Source organism: Colletotrichum tamarilloi, assembly GCF_030869305.1.
Source record: "Colletotrichum tamarilloi strain Tom-12 chromosome Unknown Scaffold_11.1, whole genome shotgun sequence".
Lineage (NCBI taxonomy): Eukaryota > Fungi > Ascomycota > Sordariomycetes > Glomerellales > Glomerellaceae > Colletotrichum > Colletotrichum tamarilloi.
The window spans coordinates 532,627-558,055 of record NW_026849394.1 but is presented as its reverse complement, the minus strand read 5'-3'; the positions used below and the strand labels follow the sequence as shown (position 1 = coordinate 558,055).

The 25,429-nt window shown below is 46.7% G+C and overlaps 6 protein-coding genes across 6 annotated transcripts; 3 read left to right on the top strand and 3 right to left on the bottom strand.

The window, feature by feature from the left end:
* Window positions 1–949: 949 nt before the first annotated feature.
* On the top strand, window positions 950–3,913 carry CTAM01_04666 (peptidase family M1; the record flags this gene model as incomplete). Its single annotated transcript, XM_060520696.1, has 3 exons — window positions 950–1,032; window positions 1,105–3,400; window positions 3,455–3,913. The coding sequence occupies 3 exons, from the start codon at window positions 950–952 to the stop codon at window positions 3,911–3,913; spliced, it is 2,838 nt and encodes a 945-aa protein (XP_060384650.1).
* A 459-nt stretch (window positions 3,914–4,372) lies between these two features.
* CTAM01_04665 (FolB domain-containing protein) lies at window positions 4,373–5,368 on the top strand (the record flags this gene model as incomplete). The annotated part of the gene is made up of 2 exons (XM_060520695.1): window positions 4,373–5,053; window positions 5,138–5,368. 2 exons carry the CDS (start codon window positions 4,373–4,375, stop codon window positions 5,366–5,368), a joined length of 912 nt encoding a protein of 303 aa, XP_060384649.1.
* Window positions 5,369–5,571: 203 nt separating this feature from the next.
* Window positions 5,572–6,366, bottom strand: CTAM01_04664 (uncharacterized protein; the record flags this gene model as incomplete). The annotated part of the gene is made up of 2 exons (XM_060520694.1): window positions 5,572–5,715; window positions 5,818–6,366. 2 exons carry the CDS (start codon window positions 6,364–6,366, stop codon window positions 5,572–5,574), a joined length of 693 nt encoding a protein of 230 aa, XP_060384648.1.
* Window positions 6,367–8,759: 2,393 nt separating this feature from the next.
* CTAM01_04663 (UTP-glucose-1-phosphate uridylyltransferase) lies at window positions 8,760–9,630 on the bottom strand (the record flags this gene model as incomplete). The annotated part of the gene is made up of 3 exons (XM_060520693.1): window positions 8,760–8,840; window positions 8,902–8,997; window positions 9,514–9,630. 3 exons carry the CDS (start codon window positions 9,628–9,630, stop codon window positions 8,760–8,762), a joined length of 294 nt encoding a protein of 97 aa, XP_060384647.1.
* A 4,565-nt stretch (window positions 9,631–14,195) lies between these two features.
* CTAM01_04662 (PHD-finger domain-containing protein) lies at window positions 14,196–15,530 on the bottom strand (the record flags this gene model as incomplete). Its single annotated transcript, XM_060520692.1, has 1 exon — window positions 14,196–15,530. One exon carries the CDS (start codon window positions 15,528–15,530, stop codon window positions 14,196–14,198), a length of 1,335 nt encoding a protein of 444 aa, XP_060384646.1.
* A 1,864-nt stretch (window positions 15,531–17,394) lies between these two features.
* Window positions 17,395–18,879, top strand: CTAM01_04661 (histone deacetylase; the record flags this gene model as incomplete). Its single annotated transcript, XM_060520691.1, has 1 exon — window positions 17,395–18,879. One exon carries the CDS (start codon window positions 17,395–17,397, stop codon window positions 18,877–18,879), a length of 1,485 nt encoding a protein of 494 aa, XP_060384645.1.
* Window positions 18,880–25,429: the final 6,550 nt, after the last annotated feature.

Below are 25,429 nucleotides of genomic sequence, written 5' to 3'. Positions count from 1 at the left end.
AATTTCCCAGCTTTTGTCAACCTGCTCTTGAAGCAAGGCTCTACAGCTAGCGGAAAGCGCACATGAATTCTTCAAGCATTACTTCCGGTGCCCAAGGTCCCCTTGCCTCCCGGGGCCTGCTTTGATCATGAGGAGATTTTAGGCCCTTCGCTAAAGAAGTTCTTTTGTAATCGCACGGCAAGTAGGCCGTTGATACAGTTTGGACTCAATGCTGCAACTCGTGCAGATGGAGCAATGTTAGGATCGATCTAACCAATGGCGAAAGTTGAGGATGTGCTACATCATCCCGCTAGCTCAGCAAAGAAGAACTTGCGAATTAAACTGTAAGTATCGGGGGTTTTCAGTCTTGCTTTGTTGCTACGTGCATCCTTTGCAAGGTAATTTCTGCTGTCTTTCTGATTAGCTGCGGAAGTGTCTAGTCAGACAACTAAGTTATGATGACTGCGGAGGATTTGTGGGATGCACTGTGGTGATATTAATAGTTGCAATTCAATATTCTTCACGCCCGGAAATTGACGGCTACATCCCCCACAAGACCTCCGATTGAAATCCGTGTTCTAAGGCCGGCCGGAAGGCAGCAAATAAGGCAGATCCCGTGTTTCTAGCCCAGACAGCACACCCGGCGGCCCTCCCAGGAAAGCACGGTTACGGCAGTGGGCCGTATCGGGTGGAAGCGGCCTGGCGTGGGTCCGGGCGGCGCTGGGGGAAAGAAAGTGACCTGAGGCATGGGGATGTGGGGAGAGTTTTCTACCTTTGCCAGCGGTCTGCGCGGCCTGCGTCGGCGCCTTCCACTTCTGAGACTGGAGCATTGATTTGCACAGAAGAACTGGAAGCTTCCCCTCAGCTAGACCCCACGTCTCTGTTGCATGTACCTTCCTTAGACAGCTTGGGTGCCTAGCAGACTGACCGCTTTCGTTCCTTTGCGGCTTTGGCCCCCTCCCCCTCCTCAATGGCGTTCCGTTTCGCAACAAGACGAACGGTCAACCTAACCCCACGCATCGTCAACACGACGGCAAGACCAGTCACGCGCATGTAAGTACACCTATACTCTTATATGGTCACTTTCCACCTTTGAGTTACCCATTGACCTGACTTCTTCAACAGTCCCTACCAACTACGAAATCACAACGCCTTTGCGACCCGTTCGCCAGTGCTCCGAGCTACCCCTCCTCGACGAACCTCACGACTCCAGAACCCTCAGCGCGTCGCTGCTACACGATACTGCTCCTACAAGAGAAGTATGTGCAGACACGGAGAGCATGGCGGCGCTGGCACGCTGAACTACCCTCGGGAACAGCTGCCTACCAACGTCGTCCCGCGCCACTACGATCTTACTCTTGAGCCCAACTTCGAGACGCTCAAGTTCGATGGCTTGGTGAAGATTGACTTTGACGTGGCGGAGGACTCCAACACTATCTCTTTGAACACCCATGAAATCGAGATCAAGAACACTTCATTGTCCTTCTCTGTCGAAGGACAAGAGAAGAGCCTTGGCGAACCAGTCGTCACCTACGACGAGTCGAAGCAATGGCACAGCTTCGAGTTCAAGGAGAAGCTCACCAAAGGCGGCAAGGGTACCCTCGAGATCAAGTTCGTCGGTGAGCTGAACGACAAAATGGCGGGTTTCTACCGCTCATACTACAACAAGCCGGATGGCACCAAGGGTATCATGGCCACCAGCCAGATGGAGCCTACCGACGCCCGCAGAGCCTTCCCTTGTTTCGATGAGCCAGCACTCAAGGCCGAGTTCACCGTCACGTTGATTGCTGACAAGGCCCTGACCTGCCTTTCCAATATGGATGTGGCTGAAGAGAAAGATTTGCCCTCTGGAAAGAAGGCTGTCAGCTTCAACAGGTCTCCTGTCATGTCCACCTACCTCGTTGCCTTCATCGTCGGAGAGCTTAATTACATTGAGACCAACGACTTCAGAGTACCCATCCGAGTGTATGCTCCGCCTTCCGAGGACATCGAGAGAGGCCGTTATGCCTTGGATATCGGTGTCAAGGCCTTGGAGTTCTACGAAAAGGCCTTTGGTCTTCCTTACCCTCTGCCTAAGCTTGACCAGGTTGCCATTCCCGATTTCGCCGCTGGCGCTATGGAAAACTGGGGTCTGGTCACCTACCGTACTGTTGAAGTCTTGTTTGACGACAAGACCAGTGGTGCCGCAGCCAAGGAGCGAGTTTCGACAGTCATCACTCACGAGATTGCTCACCAGTGGTTCGGAAATATTGTGTCTCCGGACTGGTGGCACGCTCTGTGGCTCAACGAGGGCTTCGCCGAGTTTGCGTCTCGCTATTCCATGAACGCCTTCTTCCCCGAGTGGAAGCTCAAGGAGTCTTTCGTCAGGGAAGATCTTCAGGCAGCATTGGGTCTCGACGGACTCAGGAGCAGTCACCCTATCGAGGTCCCCATCCACAAGGCCGAGGAGATCAACGAGATCTTCGATAGTATCAGCTACGCGAAGGGCTCTTGTGTTGTCCACATGCTTTCGGCATTCCTTGGAGAGGATGTATTCATGGAGGGTGTCCGCAAGTACCTTAAGCGTCACGCTTGGGGCAATGCCACTACGAATGACCTGTGGCAAGCCTTGAGCGAGGCAAGCGGCAAGGACGTTGGCTCCATCATGAACATTTGGACCCAGAACGTGGGATACCCCGTCGTCTCTGTCACCGAGTCAGGCAAGTCAATTAGCGTGGAGCAGCATCGCTTCCTGACCACAGGAGACGTAAAGCCCGATGAAGACAAGGTTCTCTACCCCATCTCTTTGAACGTCCGTACGAAGGGGGGTGTCGACAAGGACTTGATGCTCACTACTCGTGACACCAAATTCGAGATTGACGATGCCGAGTTCTTCAAGATCAACGCCGATTCTACGGGATTCTACCGTACCAAGTACGCTATTGATCGTCTGGAGAAGCTTGGAAACGCTGCGGAACTCCTTTCCGTCCAGGACAGAGTTGGTATTGTGGCTGACACGGCTGCTCTCGCAACCTCTGGCTACCAGAAGACCTCGTCTCTTTTGAGTCTGTTCAAGGCTCTTAGCCAGGGAGGCGAGGCCGAGTACCTGGTGTGGGACCAGATCCTCACCCGTCTGGGCTCAATCAAGATGGCCTGGATCGAGGATGACGCTGTCGTTGACAAGCTCACCGAGTTCCAGCGGGAAATTGTCAGCAGTATCGCACACAAGCTAGGATGGGAGTTTTCGAGCAACGATGGCCACGTTGAGCAACAGTACAAGGCTCTCACTTTTAGTGCGGCCGGTATGTCTGGTGACGAGAAGGTTGTTGCTGCTGCTCGGGCCATGTTCGAGAAGTTCGCGGCTGGAGATAAGACGGCGATTCACCCCAACATCCGAAGCTCCGTCTTTTCAATTGTTCTTAAGTTTGGCGGCGAGAAAGAGGTATGCCTGTTCCTTGAAGATGTCATTGAAGCAAGCCATTAACTAAAATCACAGTATGACGCCGTGTACAAGTACTACAAGACCGCCGAGACCGCCGACGAGCGCAACAGCGCTCTCCGAACCCTTGGCCAATCCCGCGACCCCAAGCTCCGCCAACGCACACTGGATCTTTTGCTGAGCGGCGAGGTTCGTGACCAAGATATTTACATTCCGATCGGCAGTCTGCGATCGAGCAAGGGCGGCATCGAGGCCCTGTTTGACTGGCTGCAAACGAGATGGGAGGAGATCTACACCAAGTTCCCTGCTCAATCTTCCATGATTGGCAGCATTGTGAGCTACTGCACAAGCGGGCTTACCAAGCAAGAACAGCTGGATAAGCTCGACAAGTTCTTCGCGGAGAAGGAGAAGAAGGGTTTCGTGCGTGCTTTGTCGCAGTCCACCGACTCGGTCAAGGCCAAGATCGCATGGACTTCCCGTGATACTGAGGATCTGCGCAAGTGGTTGGATCTTTAGGTGTATATCTTGATGAGGGCGATTGCCAACGTAGCATAAACGCCTGCCATTCCATCCTGGATGGATGAGGGGGGGAGTATATTGCTGGGTTCGGCAGCAAGATTCAAACAAATAACGCATTGTAATAAAAATGGACAAAGAAGAGAACATCTCCGCTTGTCGAGTCCTTCATTTAAAACTATTCAACTGGTACCTGCTACTGTCTTCATGTACATGAGAGCATCGCATATGATGTGGGTGATTTTATGGTTGTGGTGGACCCCGCGATTGTTTAGGTAGTCGTCATGTAGGGCACTTTCTTCAGCCAGTGCATACTAAGTTTGTGAGACCCGTTCACCTTGAGCTGCCGCCAATCCGTTCATCCTTCACCTCATCCCGCCCAACCAACCGTGTATTTTGGCCGGTCTCGAAGAAATCGAATTTTCATTGAGTTTGATTATCAATTGCACCTTTGCTCACATGGAGTCGAAACGAGTTTCGTCGTGGCAGGTCCGCGCCGAGGCCGGCGAGCCTTTTGCGGTGGTCCGGGTCCGCGACCTTCATAGCACGATCAAAGCCGGCACCGACGCCTGGGGCCGCGGGGGCAAGACGCAGCCCGTAGTTGTCTCCGCCGAGCTGTCAATGTCAGAGCCCTTTGAGGCCGCTTCACTCGCGGACAAGGTCAGCGATGACACGGTGCACTATGGCCTCTTGGCCAAGGCGCTTCTCCGCATACTGGACAACGTGAACCGCTACGAGGTCGATTTAAGCCTGGAAAACGCCATGCAGATGATCTGGAACGCGTTGACTGGGTACCACGTCTCCGGGTCTGAGGCTGATGGTCTCACGGAGCCGGCATTCCTGAAGGACAAGCTGCCCAGAATTCGCTACCTGGATATCTCCCTCGCCCTACCAAAGGCATCGCTGCTCGGTAGTAGCGTGAGCCGGTCTTACTCTTTGGCCCATGGCTTCCGCAATGGTACCCAGGCAGGGGCGGTCTACAGCTCAAGTCTACGCATCAACGAGCTGCGCGTGCCTACGCTCATCGGAGTCAATGACAACGAGAGACTAGCGAGGCAGGTTGTCGTGGTCAGTATCGAGATCGAGGGCTACATTGGAAGGTCGGATAATTACGTCGAGATCGAGTCTTTCGTTGTAAAGGTTTGTGACTTCTTCTTCCTCTTATTCGCCGTCTTGATAGTTCTTCACTCCGTCTACATATATATGGATCATTGCTGACTCAAGTCGTGGTACCAAAAGATTCTGGGCGACTCTTCCTTTGAGACGCTTGAAGCCCTCGGTCCCGCTATCACTACGGGGATCAGGCGGTGCTACCAAGAACGATCAGATATTCATGAGCCTCTCAACAATCCAGCAGACTGGACTATCAAGGTCGTCATGGAGAAGCCGACTGCCATCACCATGGCCGCGGCCTCGTGTGTGGAGTATAGAGAACCGCCTCAGGCAAAGCCATAGTCAAATTCATCGTTTTCGTAAAGAAAGAACCACATCAACTTAAGTCTAACATTGTTCGCTATACCGAGGTTGACGGTGAGAGAGTTCACAAAGTTTTCGCTATCGTGCCATCTCTCCCCCTTGATCTGTGCCATTTGCCGTCATGAAATCTCACCCAAACTCCCCCCTTCACCGATCCGTAGGCCTGTCGAGTTTCCTACTACTCATGCCTCAAACTTGTCACATTGGGGCACATCTCCATTGGTAATCTCCCGAATGAACGCGGGATCCGGGTCAAAGAGCATGACGTGGAAATGCTCAACCGCGTGAACGGACTTGAGACTCCGCCAGTTCTTGAACCAAATGACCTAGTCATCATCGTCAGCTTCACTCAAGTCCATATTGCAGGTCCGTTCTGAAGATAGGCACCGCCAAATCATGACAGAGGAGAAGAGAGGATGAAAACTCACAGTATCAGGCTCCGTTCTCGCCCGAAACGTCCCCATCACAAATCGATCAATCTCCTCCCTCGCTTTCTCTGTCAAATCCCCCGTAGCCGGATTCTCCTCTAGCTCAAACTTTGTCCAAACAACAAGATGTACAATCCGCCCATCGATTCCATACGGCCAATCATTATACAAAATCCTATAATCCCCCTCTGCCTCAAACGGCCTCTTACCCTCAGTAGCCCTCAACGGCTCCTCCCATCCAAGCCGCTGCCTCAGCACAAAGTTCATCACACTCCCATGCTCCTTGATCAGGTGGTGAATAAACAGGCGGTACCGCCTCAGCTCGCTCGGCACCCGCTGGAACAGATCCAGACGGTTCGTCTCGACGAGCCGCCGGACTTCCGTCCACGTCTGCCGGTTGTAGGCCGCGTCGGGCGTGCTCAGGATCCCGACGTCCTTGGCCGAGAGGTTGCGGAGGCCCTCCGGGCACTCGTCCGTGCGGCGGTCCGTGGGGACGTTGACTTGCCAGTACGGCAGCGCCGTGGCTGCCGGGCCGGAGAGGCTGCCCATGATTTCCGTGTGTTCTGTGTTGTTTGTGGTTTGTGGTTTGGTTGTGGGAGGTGTTTTTCTGGCTCAATTGACAAGGTCAGGGGTTCTGTCGAGTAACTTCAAGGTGGTGTATCTCGTATTCAATGCAAAAAGAGGATGGATGTCGTTGTCACCGAGAAAGGGGAAGTAGTCCACGAAGCTAAGAGAGAACGGCGATCTGGACGCTTGCAGGGCTGTCCACGGTTGTCAAAGGACAAGACGGCGAATAAGACCTCTTTACCATATAGGGGGGTGGCCCGCACTATTTAGCCTCTTGTTGCCCGTAAAACGGAGTGCCAATATGCCCGCATCAAAAACCTAACAAATCTTGCTTTCGGTGAACCCGTTCTTGCCTACAAAATGCAAAATGTTGCTGCTATTCCATGAAGCAAGAAAGAAATGCATGGAGGCGTAGACTATCAGTCGGAAACCGGCAGCCCACCAAAACCATGCATCCGGCGGCAGCATCCCACGTCGAGACCCCCCTCCCCTACCTTACCCCCCGGATTGCGCCCGCCCGCTGTGGTGTCCGGAGTAAGGACAGGCATGTAACCGCGCGCATTGTTCACCTCAATTTTTGTTTTTGTTGTGCTTCTCATGTTGCCTTTTCAGATTTCTTTTTCTTTGTCTCACCGCTACTCGTTGCTAGTCGGTTCTGGACCACTCCACACGGAAATGCAGGTCCAAGCTACCGGCAGACCGCAGACGTCACACACAAACGGTCCTCGATGGACCATGCCAAAATCCACGGCAATTCACAGGGTTCAGACGGGGACATAGCCAATGCAAGTGCAAGTGGAGGTCAACGAAATGCACACGCATGGTTTGAGGTGCCTTATTAAAATACTATCGAGTTTGTTCTGCCGCTGCCACAGATACCTTATGCAGACGCCGCCTTTTTGGGGGGAATGATCATTGGTTTCTCTCTACTGTTCCATCTCGCCTCCAGATTGTCTTCTTGTGATGATTCTCAATGCATTGTGACATCTGACTGGAATGTGCTCAAAATACAAAACCTGCAAAAAAGCCACTTAGTGCTCAAGCAGGCGCAAGCTACCCTGCACAACGACGTTCTCGAGGATGGATCCAGGAGGCACATCAATAGTGCTGCCTTCCGTCGCAACAATGATGACGGTACCCTTGAGTGTGACGCCACGGCCGAGGTTGACGGCACCAGTGATGGTAAGGTGGTCCAACTCGATGATCTTAGGGATAGAGGGGATGTGCTTCTGGAAGTCAGAGACCTTCTTGAAGTCGCTACCCAACTTGATGAGAGGAGCGTCACCGAAGCGGCTGGAGCTCATTTGGAGCTGGCCGTGCTTGACGGTGTAGAGATCAGACTTGACGAGCATCAGGTCAGAGCAGGTCTTGACGGGCAAGAAGCGACGACGGGGAACGTTGACACCGTGGGCGTTCTTGAAGTGACGGATGGCAGCACCGACAGCGGTCTCCAGCTGGATAATGGAGATGTCAGACTCGCCCTTCTTGTCACCAGGGATGGTCTTTCCGTTGGGAATGATCTCCATCTCAAGCTCATCGTTCTCGACGACGCGCTTGATGGCCTTGAGGTTCAGCCAGATGTTGTTGGTGTTGAAGTACTTGAACTTCTTAATGGACTTGAACTCGTTGACGTGCTCCTTGGGGACCTGGGCGATCTCGAGAAGACGGACGGATCCCTCGTAGTCGATGATGGTACCACCCTTGACGTCGGCCTTGGTCTTGTTGGTCAACTCCATGATGTACTCAGACTCAGTCTCAACCATGTGCTGGAGGATACGGAGATCGACAACGGCACCCAAGTTGTCAACGTTGGACAGGAAGACAACCTCAATACCGCGCTCAATGAGCTTGTCGAGAATACCAGAGTTGTAAAGCGACTCGAAAACGTCACCGTGACCAGGGGGGTACCAGTCGTTAATAGAAGAGTCGGTCTTCTTAGGGACGGGAAGGAGAGAGTCCTTCAGGATTCTGGGGTATCTGGACTGGTTGAAGGTGAGGATGTCGACGTTGTGGCCCTCGTACTTCTTGATGATGGAAGCGGTGTCCTCATCGGTGTTGAATGAGTTCATGAGGATGAAGGGCACGTTGACATCGTAAGTGCGGTTGAGGTACTCGATCTGGCGGACAGACAGGTCGAGGAAGGACATGCCGTCACGGACCTCGATGACTGACTTGGGGCCGACACAGCCCATGGAGGTACCGAGACCACCGTTGAGCTTCAGGACGGCAAGCTTGTTGAGGAACTGAACGGACTCGGAGTTGGCGAGGTCCTCGTAGTCAACAACCTGGCCCTGGGCGGGGGGAGCAATACGGTCCCAGTCGCTATCACACTGTTAGCTGGAAGGCTATTTGTATCGCAGGTTCCTGTTGTACACTTACACGGCGTTGCCCTTGGCCTTGTCGTTCAGGTAGCGACGGAAGAGGGCGAAGAAGTTGTCCATCTCCGTCTCGAACAGCTGTAAGATGATTAGAACTCGTGTTCCCAAGATTACAGCTGGGGTGGATTTTTCTGCTTACCTTCTTCTGCTCGGGGTCGGTGACGGTCTCAGAAAGCTGGGTGAGGGCATTGCGCATCTGGGCAGCAGCAACGCTGGTGGAAGTGTTCTCGAAAGCCTGGACTTGAAGTCAGCCGCGCATTCACGAAGAAGGGACTAAGTCCTGCAATGGAAGCTTCTCAAAGTGGGGAATGCTTTGAAGCTATCGTCGAGTGATCCGCTGCGGGGCCCTGCGACCAATGTGGCCAGCTTGCTGCTACCCCTGACAGGCATCGTAGAGCTTGTTGCCGGGGAGAGAACAGCGCACACCGTACCGCCCAGGTTGTCTCCTTCAACCGTGTCAAGCCAGCAAATGTCTTTGGAGGTATTTGGCGTCTCACGCATTGACGATGCTGTACCGTGCCGTTTGGGACTGGCCCAGCCGCGGCCGTCAAGGTAAAGCAAGTAGCCAAGCGTCGTACGACATCTCAGGTATTCGGCATGGAAGAAGTGACACAAGCTAGCAGGTATGGCGGTTCTTGAACTGCACAAGGCCGTGTTCTGTCTGTCTCGGGACAAAGCAGGCACCGGTCGCGGTCCTCGACATGCCTCGCTCAAAGGTGCACTGAAAGAAAAGGGTGGATAGAGTATGTACCATGTGGGATCTCGTCTTGCCGTGGTGACGGGAGCTGAACTCCTCATCGCTCTTGCCCTGGCCGCCGAGGGGGGACTTGAGGTGGGTGGGAAGAGCGCTCTTGATCGCTTGAGCCATTGTGAAGGATATTTGACGCGATTCGCGGTGTGAAGCTGAATATGCTGAGAAAATGTCAATGGATTGTACCGGAGCAAAGAGCGAAATTCTAGTGTATCGTATTTTTTTTGTAGGTGTAGAAGGGACGGTGTGGAAAAGGAGAGGGAAAAACAAGCGGTGATTTCGAGGACGGCGGGGTAGTGCCTACATTGACAGGGGATTCGCCGTTGGATTTGCGGCGAAAAAGATTGCTGGTAGCTCAAAGTGTTCTGTGTAGCCTGACGTAATTTGTGAGCTTCTCCATGTGATATGGGAGAGGAAAAATAAAGCAAGGTGTGGAATGAGGCAGGTCGGCGGAGGGAAAGCAAGGTACTCCCGCCGTGAACGAGAGCTGGGGGGAAGGGCGGGGGAGGTACCAAGACGGCGAAATTGGTAGAGAGAGGCAAAGTGAGGTGCTTCGGAAGCAAGATCAGAACTGCAATCTGCTTGTTTGGAGCAGATAGAGTGCGGTTGCGGTGATCGGCGGTACTTTGGGGTGAAGAAGGGTTGGAGGGGAAGCAGGTGGCGGGCAATTGGGGATGGGAGTCCAGGTGAGGTACTTACAGCAATAGCAACAGCAACGAGCGAATGTGGTCGAGGATCTAGTTGGGATGGAGAGGGGAGGAAGAGGAATAGAATAGGTAAAAAAAAGGAGAGCCGTCAAAAGGAATCTGAAACAGGCAGGAGGCGGCCGGGCATTTGGCTTTATAGCGGTGATATCACTGTGGGAACCCAGTCGATTCGCATTTGCCAATTTTCATTTTATCTCGTTCCCCCCGTTCGAGGAGGAGACAGCCACGCACGGGGAGGGGCGCCTGTCACTGGAGACACCCAATGGTCGACACACCTGAGGTCGAAATGCTGGGTGCTGAGATGGGCAGTCACCGTCAATAACCTTGCCTTCCAGGTTCCTTCCTCACCTCCTTCTCGAACCCGATGCCATATACGAAGTAGGTACGTACTTTGTGCCTTCCACCCCTCCTCTACCTACCTTACCTTAAGGTACCTTACTGAGTACTACCTTATGTACCTCATCCAACCTTGCCTTCACACCTCAACTTGTGCTGGCTTGTTTTTATTTTGCGATATCCGTACATCATTCACCACACAGCACAGCACGCCTTCTAGTCACATTGGCATTGCCTTTTTTTCTTTCTCCTCTTTTCCTTCTGACTCAATGCTCGTTTGCTCGTACTCGTCTCCGATATGAGGACAGACAGGAGAACAATCAAAGCAAGCTTCGAGACCCAAAACATTTCCCAACCTACCTAACCAGTACCCGAAGCTAATGCTCCGTACCTGATATCGCCCACCCAAGCCATTCCAGTCCACCTTTCCTCGACTGCAACCCACTGACCTTTGGCCTGGCCACGGCTTTCTCAGCACCCCTGTGGCGCTTCAGACTAGTGACGCCTAAACGAGAGAAGCGGCGGCTGCAGCTGTAGCTGGCTCGCATAAGTGGCAAAGAAGGAGGCGCGGAGAGAGCGAGAAAAAAAAATAACAACAGCAGTCTCCGGAAGCACGTCGTTGTTTTTATCAAGAATCGGGGGTACACAAACAGATACGGAGATGCAGATCATCAAAGGGTGCGGATAACGGCCAAATCTGCAAGGCGCTGCGACCAACCATCCCACTTCATCCAATCTACATACTCCAGGAAAAGCCAGAGACGACACCGGGAAGGCCAATGCTCAGACATATAGGACCAGTATCTGAGCCACGATGCTGGTCAACCGTCAACGTCTTCCGTCCGGGCAGAAATGAAGTTCTGTCCTTCGGGGTCCCCATTCACCATCTCCAACCTCATCTCAGGTTCCAGCAACAGTCCGCGGCCACGGCCGCCCACACGCTGCTTCACGGAACAGCCGTCCGAACAAGTACCTCCCGGCGATGCATGCACTAAAAAAGGTGCGAGTCTCCATTCACTGCGGAGTCAAACCGTCTCCGCGACCAAGTCGCTCGTCTTGAATGGATATCCTGAAATATCACACCCCCACCAACCAACATCCTCGCCAGCTGTAAGATGAGCTGGACCTGCCCTCCCACTGTACTTCCAACCATATTCCCCCTAAAATCCCAACCACTTTGCGGAGTCCTTGTCTGCAATAAGGCGGGACACGACACCTGATGTACCCATTTCTTCACCTACTTTACCTCAGAGAACCCGCCCCCCGCCTGGGGAAACGTTACGGTGTGCTGCTCGCATTGCAATAGCTTCCAAGTTCGTCGGACCTACTCGTGGCCACAAAGACTTTGACGCGCACCTTCTTTCATGTTTTTTGTTTAAAAACTGAGCAAGGCTGAGAGCCCATCTCAAAGGAGGACCAAGCGGTGCGGTGTCCGCCTTTTCTCGCCGACGTCCCTTCATCAATGGCGCTATTCGTCAAAGATAGTCGGCCGAGCTGAACGCTCAATGGCCGGACTCGCCTACGCTTCACACACCTCATCGCCCATCGCTCAACAATAGGAGTTGCCACCACCCTGAACTTCCCGACTTCGCTAAATTGATCGGGACCAAAAGTGCTTAACTCGGCGCCCTTTTCTTCAAGCAGCCGGCTTTCCGCCTCAGTATCAAGCAAGAATCGCCGTGCCATTTACCTTCTGGTCCCCAGTCTTCATCACAACCGGAGCCGATTTTGTAGCCAAGCCGGCCTTCTTCGGAACCTTTCCCGAATAATCGCTCTTCAAATTCCCAAATGATCCAACCATCAGGTTTCTGATAATGTTCGTTGAACCGAAAATAAAACACACAACCCCTGAATGCCGGCATCTGCGCCCCGGGCGGGCCAATTCCCACTTGGCTTCTCGTTTTAGTCAGTTCCCAACCGGCTCAAAGGGGAGGGATCCATCAAAACCCATCCCGCCTGGTCGGAAGTTTGATTACATACTGCTACCCTGTGGGCCGGATTGTCCAAGACGGATATCTCGCAGAACACGGATACAGAATCCCTTTCCGACGCGATCATCTCATCTGTGGCGGTGGCCCATTCACGATGAAAGGGAGCTAAGGAGACTTTGACGTGTTGTCGGCCATCGCCCGGACTCTACTATCTTGTACTAACTCTTTCAGCCCGGCAAGCCAAACTCGCAGGCGTCCATTCAGCCTGATCAGACACGACGCCGTCGGCTGTCACGCGAAAGACCCCTGTTCTCACATATGTCTTTCAACATGTTATGTAAGCGCAATTTGCGCTTTTTGACGCCATTTTCAATAATGGCATTCTTCACCCGGATCTCGAACTCTTTTGCCCATGCTCATCCTTGTCTAATAAGCAATATGTTGCAAATTCCAGGTTGCGCTGATTAACCTCCACCGGGGTGGTTAGTGAAGTAATGAAACGAAACAATGAGCCAAATGTCATCACCAGGGGCCGTAACCCCAAATAGAAACAGGCGGCGGACGGGAAGCCTCAGTCCGTATCTGCACTTGGACTGGATCGCAGACAAGGCCGCCCCATCAAATGAGGCTCTCCGATGCGTCCCACGTGGGGGGAAGGGGAGGAAGCCCAGACCACACCACGACGCCCAGAAGTTGAACCCCCATAGGACGCAGTGGGTGGATGACCGGGAAGCAGCAAAGCACAACAGCGGCGACTTTGAAGACTGATGAACGTTGCGGCCTGTACGTGTGTCAGAGTAATCGTACAGAAATCGCTATTATGCTGGGGTAGAATACAAGACAATCGGCCACAATGTAGCTAAAAGCGTATCGAGGAGTTGGTCTGCCATTGGCTCGCTATCACCGCCTTCGAGGTTCTATTGAGCCTCGACGTAGTCTTTGAGGTAATGCCTGTACCCATGGTTTTCCGAATAAAGAATACGGAAAAAGCGGTAGTGTTCATTGTCAACGGTTCGAGAAAGGCCTTGAGACTTGCAGATACACGCTGCTTAACACCTTTCCTGGGCTCTTGTGCGTTAAACTTAGCCCCGCAGTCTTTAAACAAATATAGACAACACATCCAGTCAAGTGGGTGACACAATTGTTTGCCGCTCGATACTGCTTCGGCGATTACTTCCCGTGTTCTATATATTTCTCACATAATACGGTTTAGAAAGCGCAGTATGGTGATGACAATGATAGTAATGGTAATAAGGTGGCAAGTCTTGCGTTCACCAGCATCCTGTTTGTTAGCTCCTTGCCAGTCCCGACACGCCGGCACATTGGACGTGACATTTATAGTATTCTGCATGATCCAGCTCGCCAATGAAGTTACGTGTGGTGCATAGCTCAAGTTCTAGTTTACTGTTACTTGTCTTTTTTTTTCTACCTTGACTCTCATCGCAAGGAGTCAGAGTATACGATAGACGGTTGTGAAGAAGGAAGATTGTGTCTATTTCGGTTTCCGTGCGTGTATTACGCCAGCTGTGACATTGATCTCGCCCAAAAAAACGCCTGGTCCTTCCTCGGTGATGGGATCTCTCGTTCACGAGGACCCTCGCCCTAATAATCAAGCTACCAAACGCCGCCCACCTGAACCTCCAAAGAAGGGGTATAAACGCTCGAATCACACCGCCGTCTCGTTATCTTCCCAGTAAGGTACGATGCCTTATTTCTTCTTCTGCTTTTCCATGTTCTCCGTACAAACGGGGCAGTACCACGTCCCGTTCGGCTCGCTCTTGAGGCCGACGCACGACCAGTGGAACCACTCGTAGGGGCAATCCTCATTGTCGCACGCCACCATGTCGCCGAAGCTGACATTCTGGCACGTGCAGTATTTCTTGTCGTCGCCAGCCTCGTCATCCTCGGCGTCGAGCATGCTGTCGTCGCCTTCGCCGTCCTTGCCGTCGCGCGCGGGGGTACCACTCGTACGGTCTGCGCGGCTCCTGTGGTCGCCGTCGTCGCCGCTTCCACTCTCAGCATCCGATAGCTCACTATCTGCCGTCGAGGCTGGAGAGTTGCGGCTTCCGGCCTTTTTCACGCGGGACAGGGACGACTTGTTGCTGCTGATCGGCTTCTTCCGGCCTGCGCCGCTCGGCGTCCCTTTCCGTATGCCCGAGACGCTCGATGCCTTTGTGGACGACGATCTAGGCCCTGCGCTGCCCGCTCGCACCGTGCCGTTCGGTCCAGGCGTAGATCCCTTCGGTGTTCCTGGACCTAGTGACGAGTGCCTAGCCAGATTGCTCGACGTCGCAGGAAGAGCACCCAGTCCGGAGACGGAACGCGGCCCTCTCTTTGGCGCGCCGCTCCCCGGCCCTGCCGAACTCTCCCGAGCCTGACGGTTCATTATCATGCTAGCAGCAGGCGTCGCGGGGGCCGAGGAAGCGTGCTGTTGGGACTGGGCGTTGCGGATCTGGGGGTTTCCTGCGCGGGCCGTGACCGGACTCGACGAGTTGACGATCGGATTCAACGGCGTCGCGGTGATGGCAGAGGCGACGAGGTGGCTCGCGGGGTTGATGGATCGGCTTGACGGGGCAGAGTGGTTCGCGGCGCTGGGCCGGATGAGGGAGGGGCATTCGTCGGGTTCGTTGAAGCCGGGCTCGGCGCGGTCGTATAGCATCTTGATGTGTTGATCGAGGTTTCGCAGGTGCTTGTCCATGATGATCTGCAGCTTCTGCGTCAGGGCGATCTTCTCCGTGGCGAGCTGGTCGGCACGGATGAAGTTGTCGCGCATCTGAGATCGCATGCCCTGCTCGCGCGGGTTCGTCTCGTGACTGCCGTTCGCCCTGATCCATTTCTGTATCTTTCCATCGCGGTCCTCAATCAGTTTGACGCAGTCGCCATACTGCCGGTCCCTGTCGGCGATCTCATCCTGCAAGAAGCGAATCTCTTCTGGAAGGTTCTGAACGCGGTTGAGCCAGTCGTCGAGGATGATGGCCGGGTCGAGGGCCTCGGCCGTCGGCATCCTCCTGACGAAGTCGATGGACAGATCGTCTCTAGGCATTTTGCGTGTTAACGACGGTCCCAGTATAGATATGTACCCTTCGTTGAGTAAACAAGCGGCTGGGATCTATTCTAGCAGGCAGACGAAACGGCGCACGCCCAGCAAGAACCACAGAGACGGATCAGGAGCAGGATGTATATGAAGCCGAAAGCAGGGTTCTTGCTAGAGACAGGACGAGGACGAGGACGAGGACGATGATAGGTCGAGGGAGGTAGAGGAAGCAACAAAGGTCTCGTGAACCAAAGTCATCGAGATTAGGATGGGAACTATGCGAGGTAAGAGGGATCGGGGCAGAGCAGAATAGAGGATATGTGGAGTGTAAGGTATAGAGCAGAAAGCCGGCAGTAGGTGGGAATAGTGGCACGCAGGGTGACGGGGCGGGGCGGCACGGCACGTCCGCCGACGGGGTGGGCTGACTGAGAGGGCAGAGGACCACTGGTGATATATGCCTTGGCTGCACTTGCCCTTTGGGAAGGCGATGACAGAGGAGTCTTGGACAGGAGAGACTTTGATAAACAGAGACCCCGGCCACGATCTTCCGCAACGAATAAAGTGACTAGCTTGGCTCACCTAAAAGGAACTGGAGACCGGAAGGAGAAGGGGGCGTCGAATCGACAAGAGAGCTCTCTAATCGATTTCTCACCAGCTGCGGCAGGCGAGTCGAGCGTCGAACGATCGAGTCGAGGCGAGGCGACGTACGGGCCCTGGCTCGTGATCCCGGAATGTATTTTATTCACGGAGTAATGAAAATTCCCTCGCTGAATACGGATAGAGAGATGAAATTTTCTCGGATGCGCGTGGATGTGGGGTGGAAGAGGCTGGAATCACGTTTGTGCAGCGTGGTGGTCCAGTTCCAGTTGGATTCGGGTGGTGTCAGTGTCACCGGTGGGTGGGCAAGTTTGCGAGGGTCCAGCTGGTCATGGCACTGTCCACTGACAGCGAGACGAGCTGAGCGGAGACGGGAGTTTTAGCCTCCGGTTTCCATGCTAATGGAGGTGCCATGGTGCGTTCAGGCTGCAGGTCCATGTGCTCAGGCGAACCTTGAGTCATTTGAATTGATTGGGCACCTTATGGATAGTGGATCAGTACGCATTTGATTGGGTCCAATTTCAATGTCTCTCGCAGAGTCGCAGGTACCTTTCGAGCATCTGAGGATTTGTTCAAGATTCCAGCCTCGAGAAACCAGATTCGGATAGACTCGTTCCTCATAAAGCATTCATGACAGAAAGTAAAGATACGAGCAACGCACGAGAGAAACCTTACACCCTTGGAGGCTAAGGTACTCTCTCCAAGTTCAGACAGGTTCGAAAGTTTTGAAAGATGTGTTGACAAGGTTTCTCGAGATTTCTTGCATGTACCAGAAGGTCAAGCCACAATGAGGCTGGTGCACTCCAGCCATTCTGGGGAAAGCGTGGCCAAATGCGCCCAAGGTGGCTGGTCTTTCCAATGGAGGGAAACCTTGCTTCGCTTCAGCAGGGGCCCACCTAAGGTACCGGCTTCCTCCCCCGTCGCCTGCCACATGAAAGTACTATCCAATTATGAAGCCAGCCCTCGAACGAAACCTCGCAAATACATCACGAATCAACGTTGAATCACCAACCGACAACCTCACGGACGACTCTGGAAATTAACGCAGATACCAACAATTGCACCCCAACCCAGTAGGACCATCGAAGACTCACGACTTTGTCCTTGCGACCACCTCTGACTCAACCAGCAATACCAGCCATCCATTCTACCATTGCTGAGTAAAACTCATCTCAGTCGGCCAGCCCAGGACCCCACCAGTCACATTCGACAACAATCGAGACTCATCGTGAGCTTTGTCCCGGCCGCTCCGGCGGGAAGCCCGTCGCTTGCCATCATGGACACAGACGCGTACCGATTTCGTGTCCCCAAGCCGAATTATTTGCCTCACAGGACCGACAAGGACGACATCGTCGAAGAATACGAGCCTCTCGGCCAAGCCAGTGAGCTCGACAACGCCAAGTACTTCGCGAAATGCAAGCGCATAGCTGAGGAGTCTGGCATCACACGACCAAAAGGCTACAATGTCTCTTTTCATTGCAATCCCGAAATGGAGAAGCACCACTTCGGCCAGACTCATCCTATGAAACCCTGGAGACTTACCCTTTCCAAGAGTCTCATTTATTCTTACGGCATGTCTTTCGCCATGGACAACTACATCGCCCGCGCTGCCACATACGAAGAGCTCAACGATTTCCACTCGGACGACTACTTGGACTTCCTGGGCACCGTCCTGCCCGAGCCTGTTCCTAGGGACGTTGAGAACGCTAACCCCGATCTTAAGTTTAATCTGGGCGGCTCCGACTGTCCTCTGTTCGAAGGCCTCTACGACTACTGTTCCATGTCAGCAGGCGGATCTCTTGATGCTGCGCGCAAAATATGTTCCAACCAGTCCGACATTGCCGTATCATGGGGAGGCGGCTTGCATCACGCGAAAAAGGCCGAGGCGTCTGGATTCTGTTACATCAACGACATCGTCCTGGCCATTCTGCAGCTATTACGGTGCTATCCTCGTGTCCTTTACATCGATATTGATGTGCACCACGGAGATGGTGTTGAGGAAGCATTTTATTCCACCGACCGCGTTATGACGGTATCATTTCACAAATACGACCCTCTCAACTTCTTCCCCGGTACCGGCGGACTGGACGATAATGGTCCTAAGAACGAGCATAACCCAGGCGCGCACCATGCGATCAACGTTCCTCTGAACGACGGCGTCACTGACGACCAGTACAAGTGGCTCTTTGAGAATGTCATTGGCAAATGCATGGAGAAGTTCCGACCTAGCGCTATTGCGCTGCAGTGTGGTGCCGACTCTCTCGCCGGAGATCGTCTAGGACGTTTCAATCTTCAAGTCCAAGGCCACGGTGCCTGCGTCGAGTTCTGCAAATCATTTGGAGTGCCCATGATCCTCTTTGGTGGCGGCGGGTACACTCCCCGCAATGTTGCCCGCGCCTGGGCCTTCGAGACCAGTATTGCCATCGGCTGCCAGGACAAGATCGATCCCATCATTCCGACACACGCTCCTTGGAGAGACCAATTTAGGTATGAGGAGTTGTTCCCGACACTGGAACAGATTCTCGGGGAGCCGCGTGTCAACCGCAACACACGAAAGAAACTGGATGAGGTGTTGCAGCATGTGACAGAACAGCTGAGGTTCGTGCAAGCAGCTCCAAGTGTACAGTACCAGACCATTCCCCCAGACCTGGGCGGTCTGAGAGACGACGTTGAAGCAGCACTCAAAGAACAGCGAGAGGCCGAGAATGACGCTGTGAGGAAACAACGAGAAGAGGCCGTTGGACAAGCCATGGAGTATTGATGAGGGCATAATGGCATGCCACCACAGCGAGGGAGTACGTGGATACCAAATGGAGTTTAGGGTGTATGAATGATTTCAAAGTCTAGCAATTGGCGTCCTCAACGTCAGGGCGGGCCAGGCGGGAACCTCAGGGACTACTCTTCCAGTACCTTGTTGCTGGGAAACATCAGACGAGTACCAATTGAGTCCCGTATTCGTCCTTGAAGAGACCGAGTCATTACTGCTGCATCAGGATATGTCATCTATGAACACGATTCCTGAGGCGAGCCGCTCATGTGTGATGCTAATGGACTTATCTCAAGAGTATGTGTGTTCCGCACCCATACGTTGGGTATCCCGCACCTATACTAGGCTCGATTTAGTAGAAACTGGGCTAGCATAGCCCTAATGTTTATTTTATTAGTAACACTACTATAGAAATTACTACGTTAATAATTATAAGTTTATAATAGCTTAATATATAATTATTTACTAAATTAACTATTATAATATTAGAATTATTATTCTTACTTACCTAGGCTCGGGCTTAGCTAATTTAGCTAGCTACTCCCCTACTACTTATTATACTACTAACTTAATTACGGCTATAATAGAAGTATTGACGAGCTTACGAAGTGGTAGTATTATTACTAATTTAATAAAAAAGGTATGTTATAAGGGCAGTAAGACTACTAAATATAGTACTGCGGTAGTAGTTAAGAGTACTATAATCTCCCTATTTTAGTAGTTAACTCGCTAAGCTATATATTAAATTAGGTATTAATAATAAATATAATAATATCTCGTAATATACTAACTAACTACTATTACGACCTAACACGCATAATAAGGCCAGGGCCTCGCCCCATAGGACCTATAGCGGCTACTATATTATATATATAGAAGTACGGACTTAGGGTAACTCCTCTCAGGATAGAAGAACTATAAATAAGTTATATAATTACGATTATATAATAAAATAAAGAACGAATACTTATAAATAAGTAGGACGGACTATTATAAATAAGTAGGACGGATGACTATTTAGTAAATAGTTAAATAATAGTAAATAGGAATACTATAAAGGATATATTTAGGAACGAGACTTGTATATAATATAAACTTAAGCCGGGCTTAAGAATAAACTTCTTATAGCTTCTTTAATAATTAACTTAATATCAAATCTTCTAATCGCTTTTAGCTATTTTTACTAAGAATCTCTTTTAATAAGACTACGATTAATTACTAAAGCCTTACTTATTTTATAACTTATAAATATAGTTTTAAAGAAGCTATTTATAACTACGATACTATTTACTTAGTTCTCATAGCCTTAACTTTTATTAATATACTTATTACGACTAGCTAGCCGTAATAACTACTCGTTAATAACTTTAGTAGTAGTCTTTTACTTTTTTCTTAGCTTTATAGGTACTAGCGTAGGGGTAGGGGTAGTATTTTATTATAGTAATAGGTTGTATTTAAAAATAGAAGGCTCTTATAAAGTAGAATTATTATATAAGCTAAGGGTAATATTCTAGCTTTAGAAGGGTATAGTTAGCTTATTATAGAGGGTATTATTATTAATAATAATCGGGGTAGCTTATTAATAATTAATACGTAACCTAATTATATCTAAGTTAGGTTTATAAGTTACTTTTTATAAAATAATAATCTTAGGCTAGAATAGGGTAAAAAAGGTTAGTTAACATTTTTTTAGTAAAAGAATTAATATTAACGTATTATATTCTAATTTAATTATCAATAGTAATTAACGTCGTTTCTTATAAGTAACTAAACTAAGTTACTTAACTTTAGATAGTTAAGGAGGTCGTAGTAGTATAATAAGCCCTATTAGCTTAAGAAGGTACTAGTATAGGGAGGTAGGCGCCTTATATAAGACTAGTTATAAAAAACCTTATTAATAGTACGTAATTAATATTAGATTTTATTAAGTACTTAAAAAGAGATTATTAATAAAAGCTTTTATATTATTAATATATAGAAGTAAATAGCCTTAACGTAATATTTTTATTTACTTACTTCCTTTTTAAATTATAATTATTTTACGTAGACTATTTTAATTATAATAAATTAGAGGTTATAGAGGTTAGCGAGCCGATTATATAAGTATAATTTTAATTTATAGTAAGTAGACTTTATACGTAACGTAACTTTAATATTATAATTCTATATACGATTAACGTAGTAAGTATAAAATTATTTATAAAAGGGTACATAGACCTTCTCAAAGTAGGAGATGATTTATAGCTACGTAAGGTTAAAGATTTTATAAAGTATAGCTTAGTAATAGTTAAAATCCTTTTTAATCCTAGTATAAACGTATATGTACTAAGCCTTAAGAATTTTATTAAGTATTTATTTATATAAATTTAATAATAGAATTAGTATAATTAAGGGCCGTGGAGGCAGTAGAATTAGTAAATTAATTAAGGGTACTAAATTATTATTAACGGGCTACGTTAGTTAAGGTAATTTATAAGTTAAAAATTAACTTAGCGAGCTAGCTATAAAATCCTTATTTTCCGTAATTTTTACTTAGTCGATTTATTTCTAAAGATTTACTAAAACTACGTTAGTGAAATTAGGCTAATTAGAGCCCTCTAATTACTCCGTTAACCTATTTAAAAGGTTAAATTCGGCACTAAGTAAGGGATTTTCTAACTCCGTTAGGCAAGGTTTAAAAATAGCCTCGTAAGGATTCTAAGTAGTTACGGATTCTCTCTTATATACCCTATCTTACTTTTACTTAATATTTAATATTATATTTTTAAGAATATATTATAAGTAGATTTATTATAGTATATTTAGAAATACTACCCTTATTACCTTTTTTAGCGTATTATTAAAGTCCGTAATAATTACTCTTAGCTACGGAATTTCTCTTTTTTTATATACTAATTTTAATTAGCTAAGTACTTATTTAAAGGTTTTTACGTTTTTATTTAATATAAGGTAAAAGGCTATATTAAATATAGTATAGATAGAAGTTATACTATTAACTTAAAAGAGCGGTATATTAAAGTAGTTAACTTATATAATTAGTAAGTCTTAATCTAGTACGTATAGCTTTAACGAGGTAATACGGGATATTTTAATAAAAGAATATAAAAAGTAAATATTTATATAGAAGTAAGAATATATAAATATAGGGGAAATAAGCGTATATAAAAGAGGTTTCCCTTTAGGGTCTAGTCCGCCTTATTAGGGGCCAACTTTACTCTCATAGGTAAGCTAGTCTACTAAGGTTAATACCGAGTTTTTATTATATAATAAACTTCATAACTAACAATAACTAGCTATAGCTATTAATACTAACTAAATTTAAAATGTTAATAACCCCGCCGCCGTAATATATTAATTACCCTCTAAATAGCTAAAAACTACCCCTTATTTTCTACCCTATTTAATAACTCTAAAATATCCTTTTTAATACTTCTTACTCTACTCCTATACTATATTTTTAAAATATTAATAATACTCTAGAGTTAGTTAGGTATTTCGAGGCTACTATATTATATAAGCTAAGTACTAATTAAGGTAATAACTATATTAATATATATCTTTCTAATTTTTAAATCGATAATATTTAATCTATATTCCTTAAAATAATCGTATTATAGTTCGGGGTCCTCTAGTATAATATTTATAAAATTAAACTTCTAGTTATTAAAGAAGTCCTAGGGGTTAATAATAACTAAGCGTTTTAGTATTTTAATAGTATATATTTAAAAGTAAGTAAACGATTTAATAATAATAATAACAGGGTAATAGTAATAGGGCAATAGCAATAGATAGTAAGGGAAATAGCGTTTTTTAACTTTAATAAAGGAAACGAGGTAATAAATATATATATATATACGAGTTAAAGTTAAAAGTATAGTAGATATCGTGCTTATAGAGGTTAATATTATTTAATAATAGTAACGAGGGCATTTTTGATACTACCGTTATAAGTTACTATATTTAAAAGGGTAGCTAACTTAGCTAGGTGCGCAGTAGGCTTATAAAGTAGTAGCGTCGGGTACTTAATATCACTATTAATAATCCGTAATTATAAACTTTATAAGAGGGAAAGTTTAAAAAAGTAGAAAATCTAAAAAAAATAGTCTAACGAGACAGTAGGAATATCTACTAGTACTATATATTATTACTATATAACTAATATCGAGAATCGCCCGAGCAGCTAGTAAAGGTAAAAATAAAAAATAAAAACAAATAAAAGAGGTTTTTTAGTAAAAAGAGTAATATAGTTAAATTACTATATAAGAAGTTACTTACTTAACAAAAGGTCTAAGTAGGTAAATATACGCCTATATATAGGTATAAAAGCCTCCTATTAAAATATTCTATTACTTATTAATTATAATATAATTAATAAGCGCATACGTAAGTAAATATGTAATCGTAGTATATAATTCCGTCTCGAGAGAATTCTAGCTTATTTAGTTACCTTCTAGCACTTTCCATTACTTACGTAAGCTTATATAAGTAGTATTACTTACATAATTAATACCTATAATAATCTATAGAAATCGTAGATTATTATAGTATATAGCTTACTTACGTAATATTAATAATAAGGCGAATAATAAGGTAAATAAAGTTACTTTCGTAATACTCCCTCTTTTACCTTATTAGCTATATTGAAATAGCTAACCAAGTACCCTAGAGTAGATTTTTAGTACCCTAGAATAGTTTTTTAGTACCCTAGAACAATTTTTTAGTACCCTAGAGTATTTTCCTTAAATATTTATAAAAAATATAAGGAAAATATATATATATATTAGGGGTATAATATAGGTTAAATAGGGTTATTAGGATCGTTTAAGCTTATTAACTTAACGAATTCCTTATGTTTAACCCTAGGTAGGGGTTTTGTTAACCTATCGGTAGGTATTATAGTAAAAAGGAGATATTCTACTTTAATATTCCCTTTTTCTATTTCTTATTAAGTATAATAATAATATAAGGTAGTATGCTTAGTCCTTTAGTAGTATTTAGGATTATAAGTAAGAGATAATACCCCATTATTATTAGTTTTAATAATAATAGGTTTAATTTAATAACTTATTTCCGATAATAAATTTTAAAACTAAATAGCTTCCCGAATAGCTTCCTAAAGTCTATTAAATTTAGCCTCTATAATAGAAAGTGCTATAGTAGACTGCTTTTTAGACTTCTAGCTAATCGGACCTCTATTTAGTATAAATAAGTACTTAAAAATTGATTTTTTAGTACTTTTACACCCAGCCTAATTAGAATTAGTATAGCTTACTAATTCTATAGGCCTAATATTACTATTATAAGTAATATTATAGTTAATAGTGCTACTAAGGTATCTATAAATACTTTTTACTACTTTTAGTAAGTAAATAGTGGGCTTATAGAGGTATTAGGAGACGAAGGAGACTAAAAAGGCTAAATTAGCCCTAGTTACTATTATAGCGTATATTAAAGACCCTACTAAGTGCTAGTAGGTCTTTAATAGCTCTTTTAGAAATAAATAGTTGTCTTTTTCGTTTCCTAAATTACTATTTAATATACTTAGATTTATAAGTATATTAGTAATTTTAGCTTCCGAAAAATTATTATTATTAAGGATTTCCTTAATATAATAACTTTGAGAGAGAGAAATAGTCTTATTAGACCTATTTCTAGTAATTTTAATGCCTAGGAAATTCGAGGCTTCGCTTAGGTCTTTAATTTCGATATATTTCGATATTTTACCCTTAATTTCCTCTATATATTTAATATTTTTATTAAATATAAGGAAATCGTCGACGTGGGTAATAATAAAGGTAGGATTTTTGAAATCCTAGTTAAAATAGGTAGCCTCGTCGGATTTTAGAGGTAAAAAGCCTATTTTATTAAAAATAGACTTCAGCTTTAGTTGCCATTGTCTAGGGCTTTGTTTAAGCCTATATAAGGCTTTTAAAAGCTATAATAACTGATTTTTTGATTTATCCTAATTTATGGTATTTAAATTAGGGTATTTTTCGAAAAATTTAGTTAAAGGTATATTAGAAGGGTCTATATATACCTCTTCTAATAAATCCCCATTTAAAAAGGTACCAATAACGTCAATTTGGTATATATGCTAATTTAAAGGGGCTAAAAGGGCTATAAGTACCCTATAAGTAGTAGGATTACTTCTAAAAGCAAAAGTTTAGAAATAATCTACTTTATATTATTATTCGAAGCCTCTAACTACTAATCGGGCCTTATATTTATTAATATTACCTATATTAATATTGATTTTTTTTTTAAAGACCTATTTAGTAAATAGTGGATTTTTATTAGTTTTATAGACCTTATTTAGGTCTATAGCTATCGGATTAGAAGTCTAATTTGACCGCGGCATATAGCTAACTGCGTAGGGGCTAATTAGGGGCCCTATTTACGATTATTATAACTAGCCTAACTTACGGTTAGAACCTCTTTTTTATACTTACGTAAAAATTTATATAGTTTAATTAATTTCTTTATTAACTTACGGTTCGAACTAATTACTTTATAATAAGAATACTAATACTAATTAATAATTAAA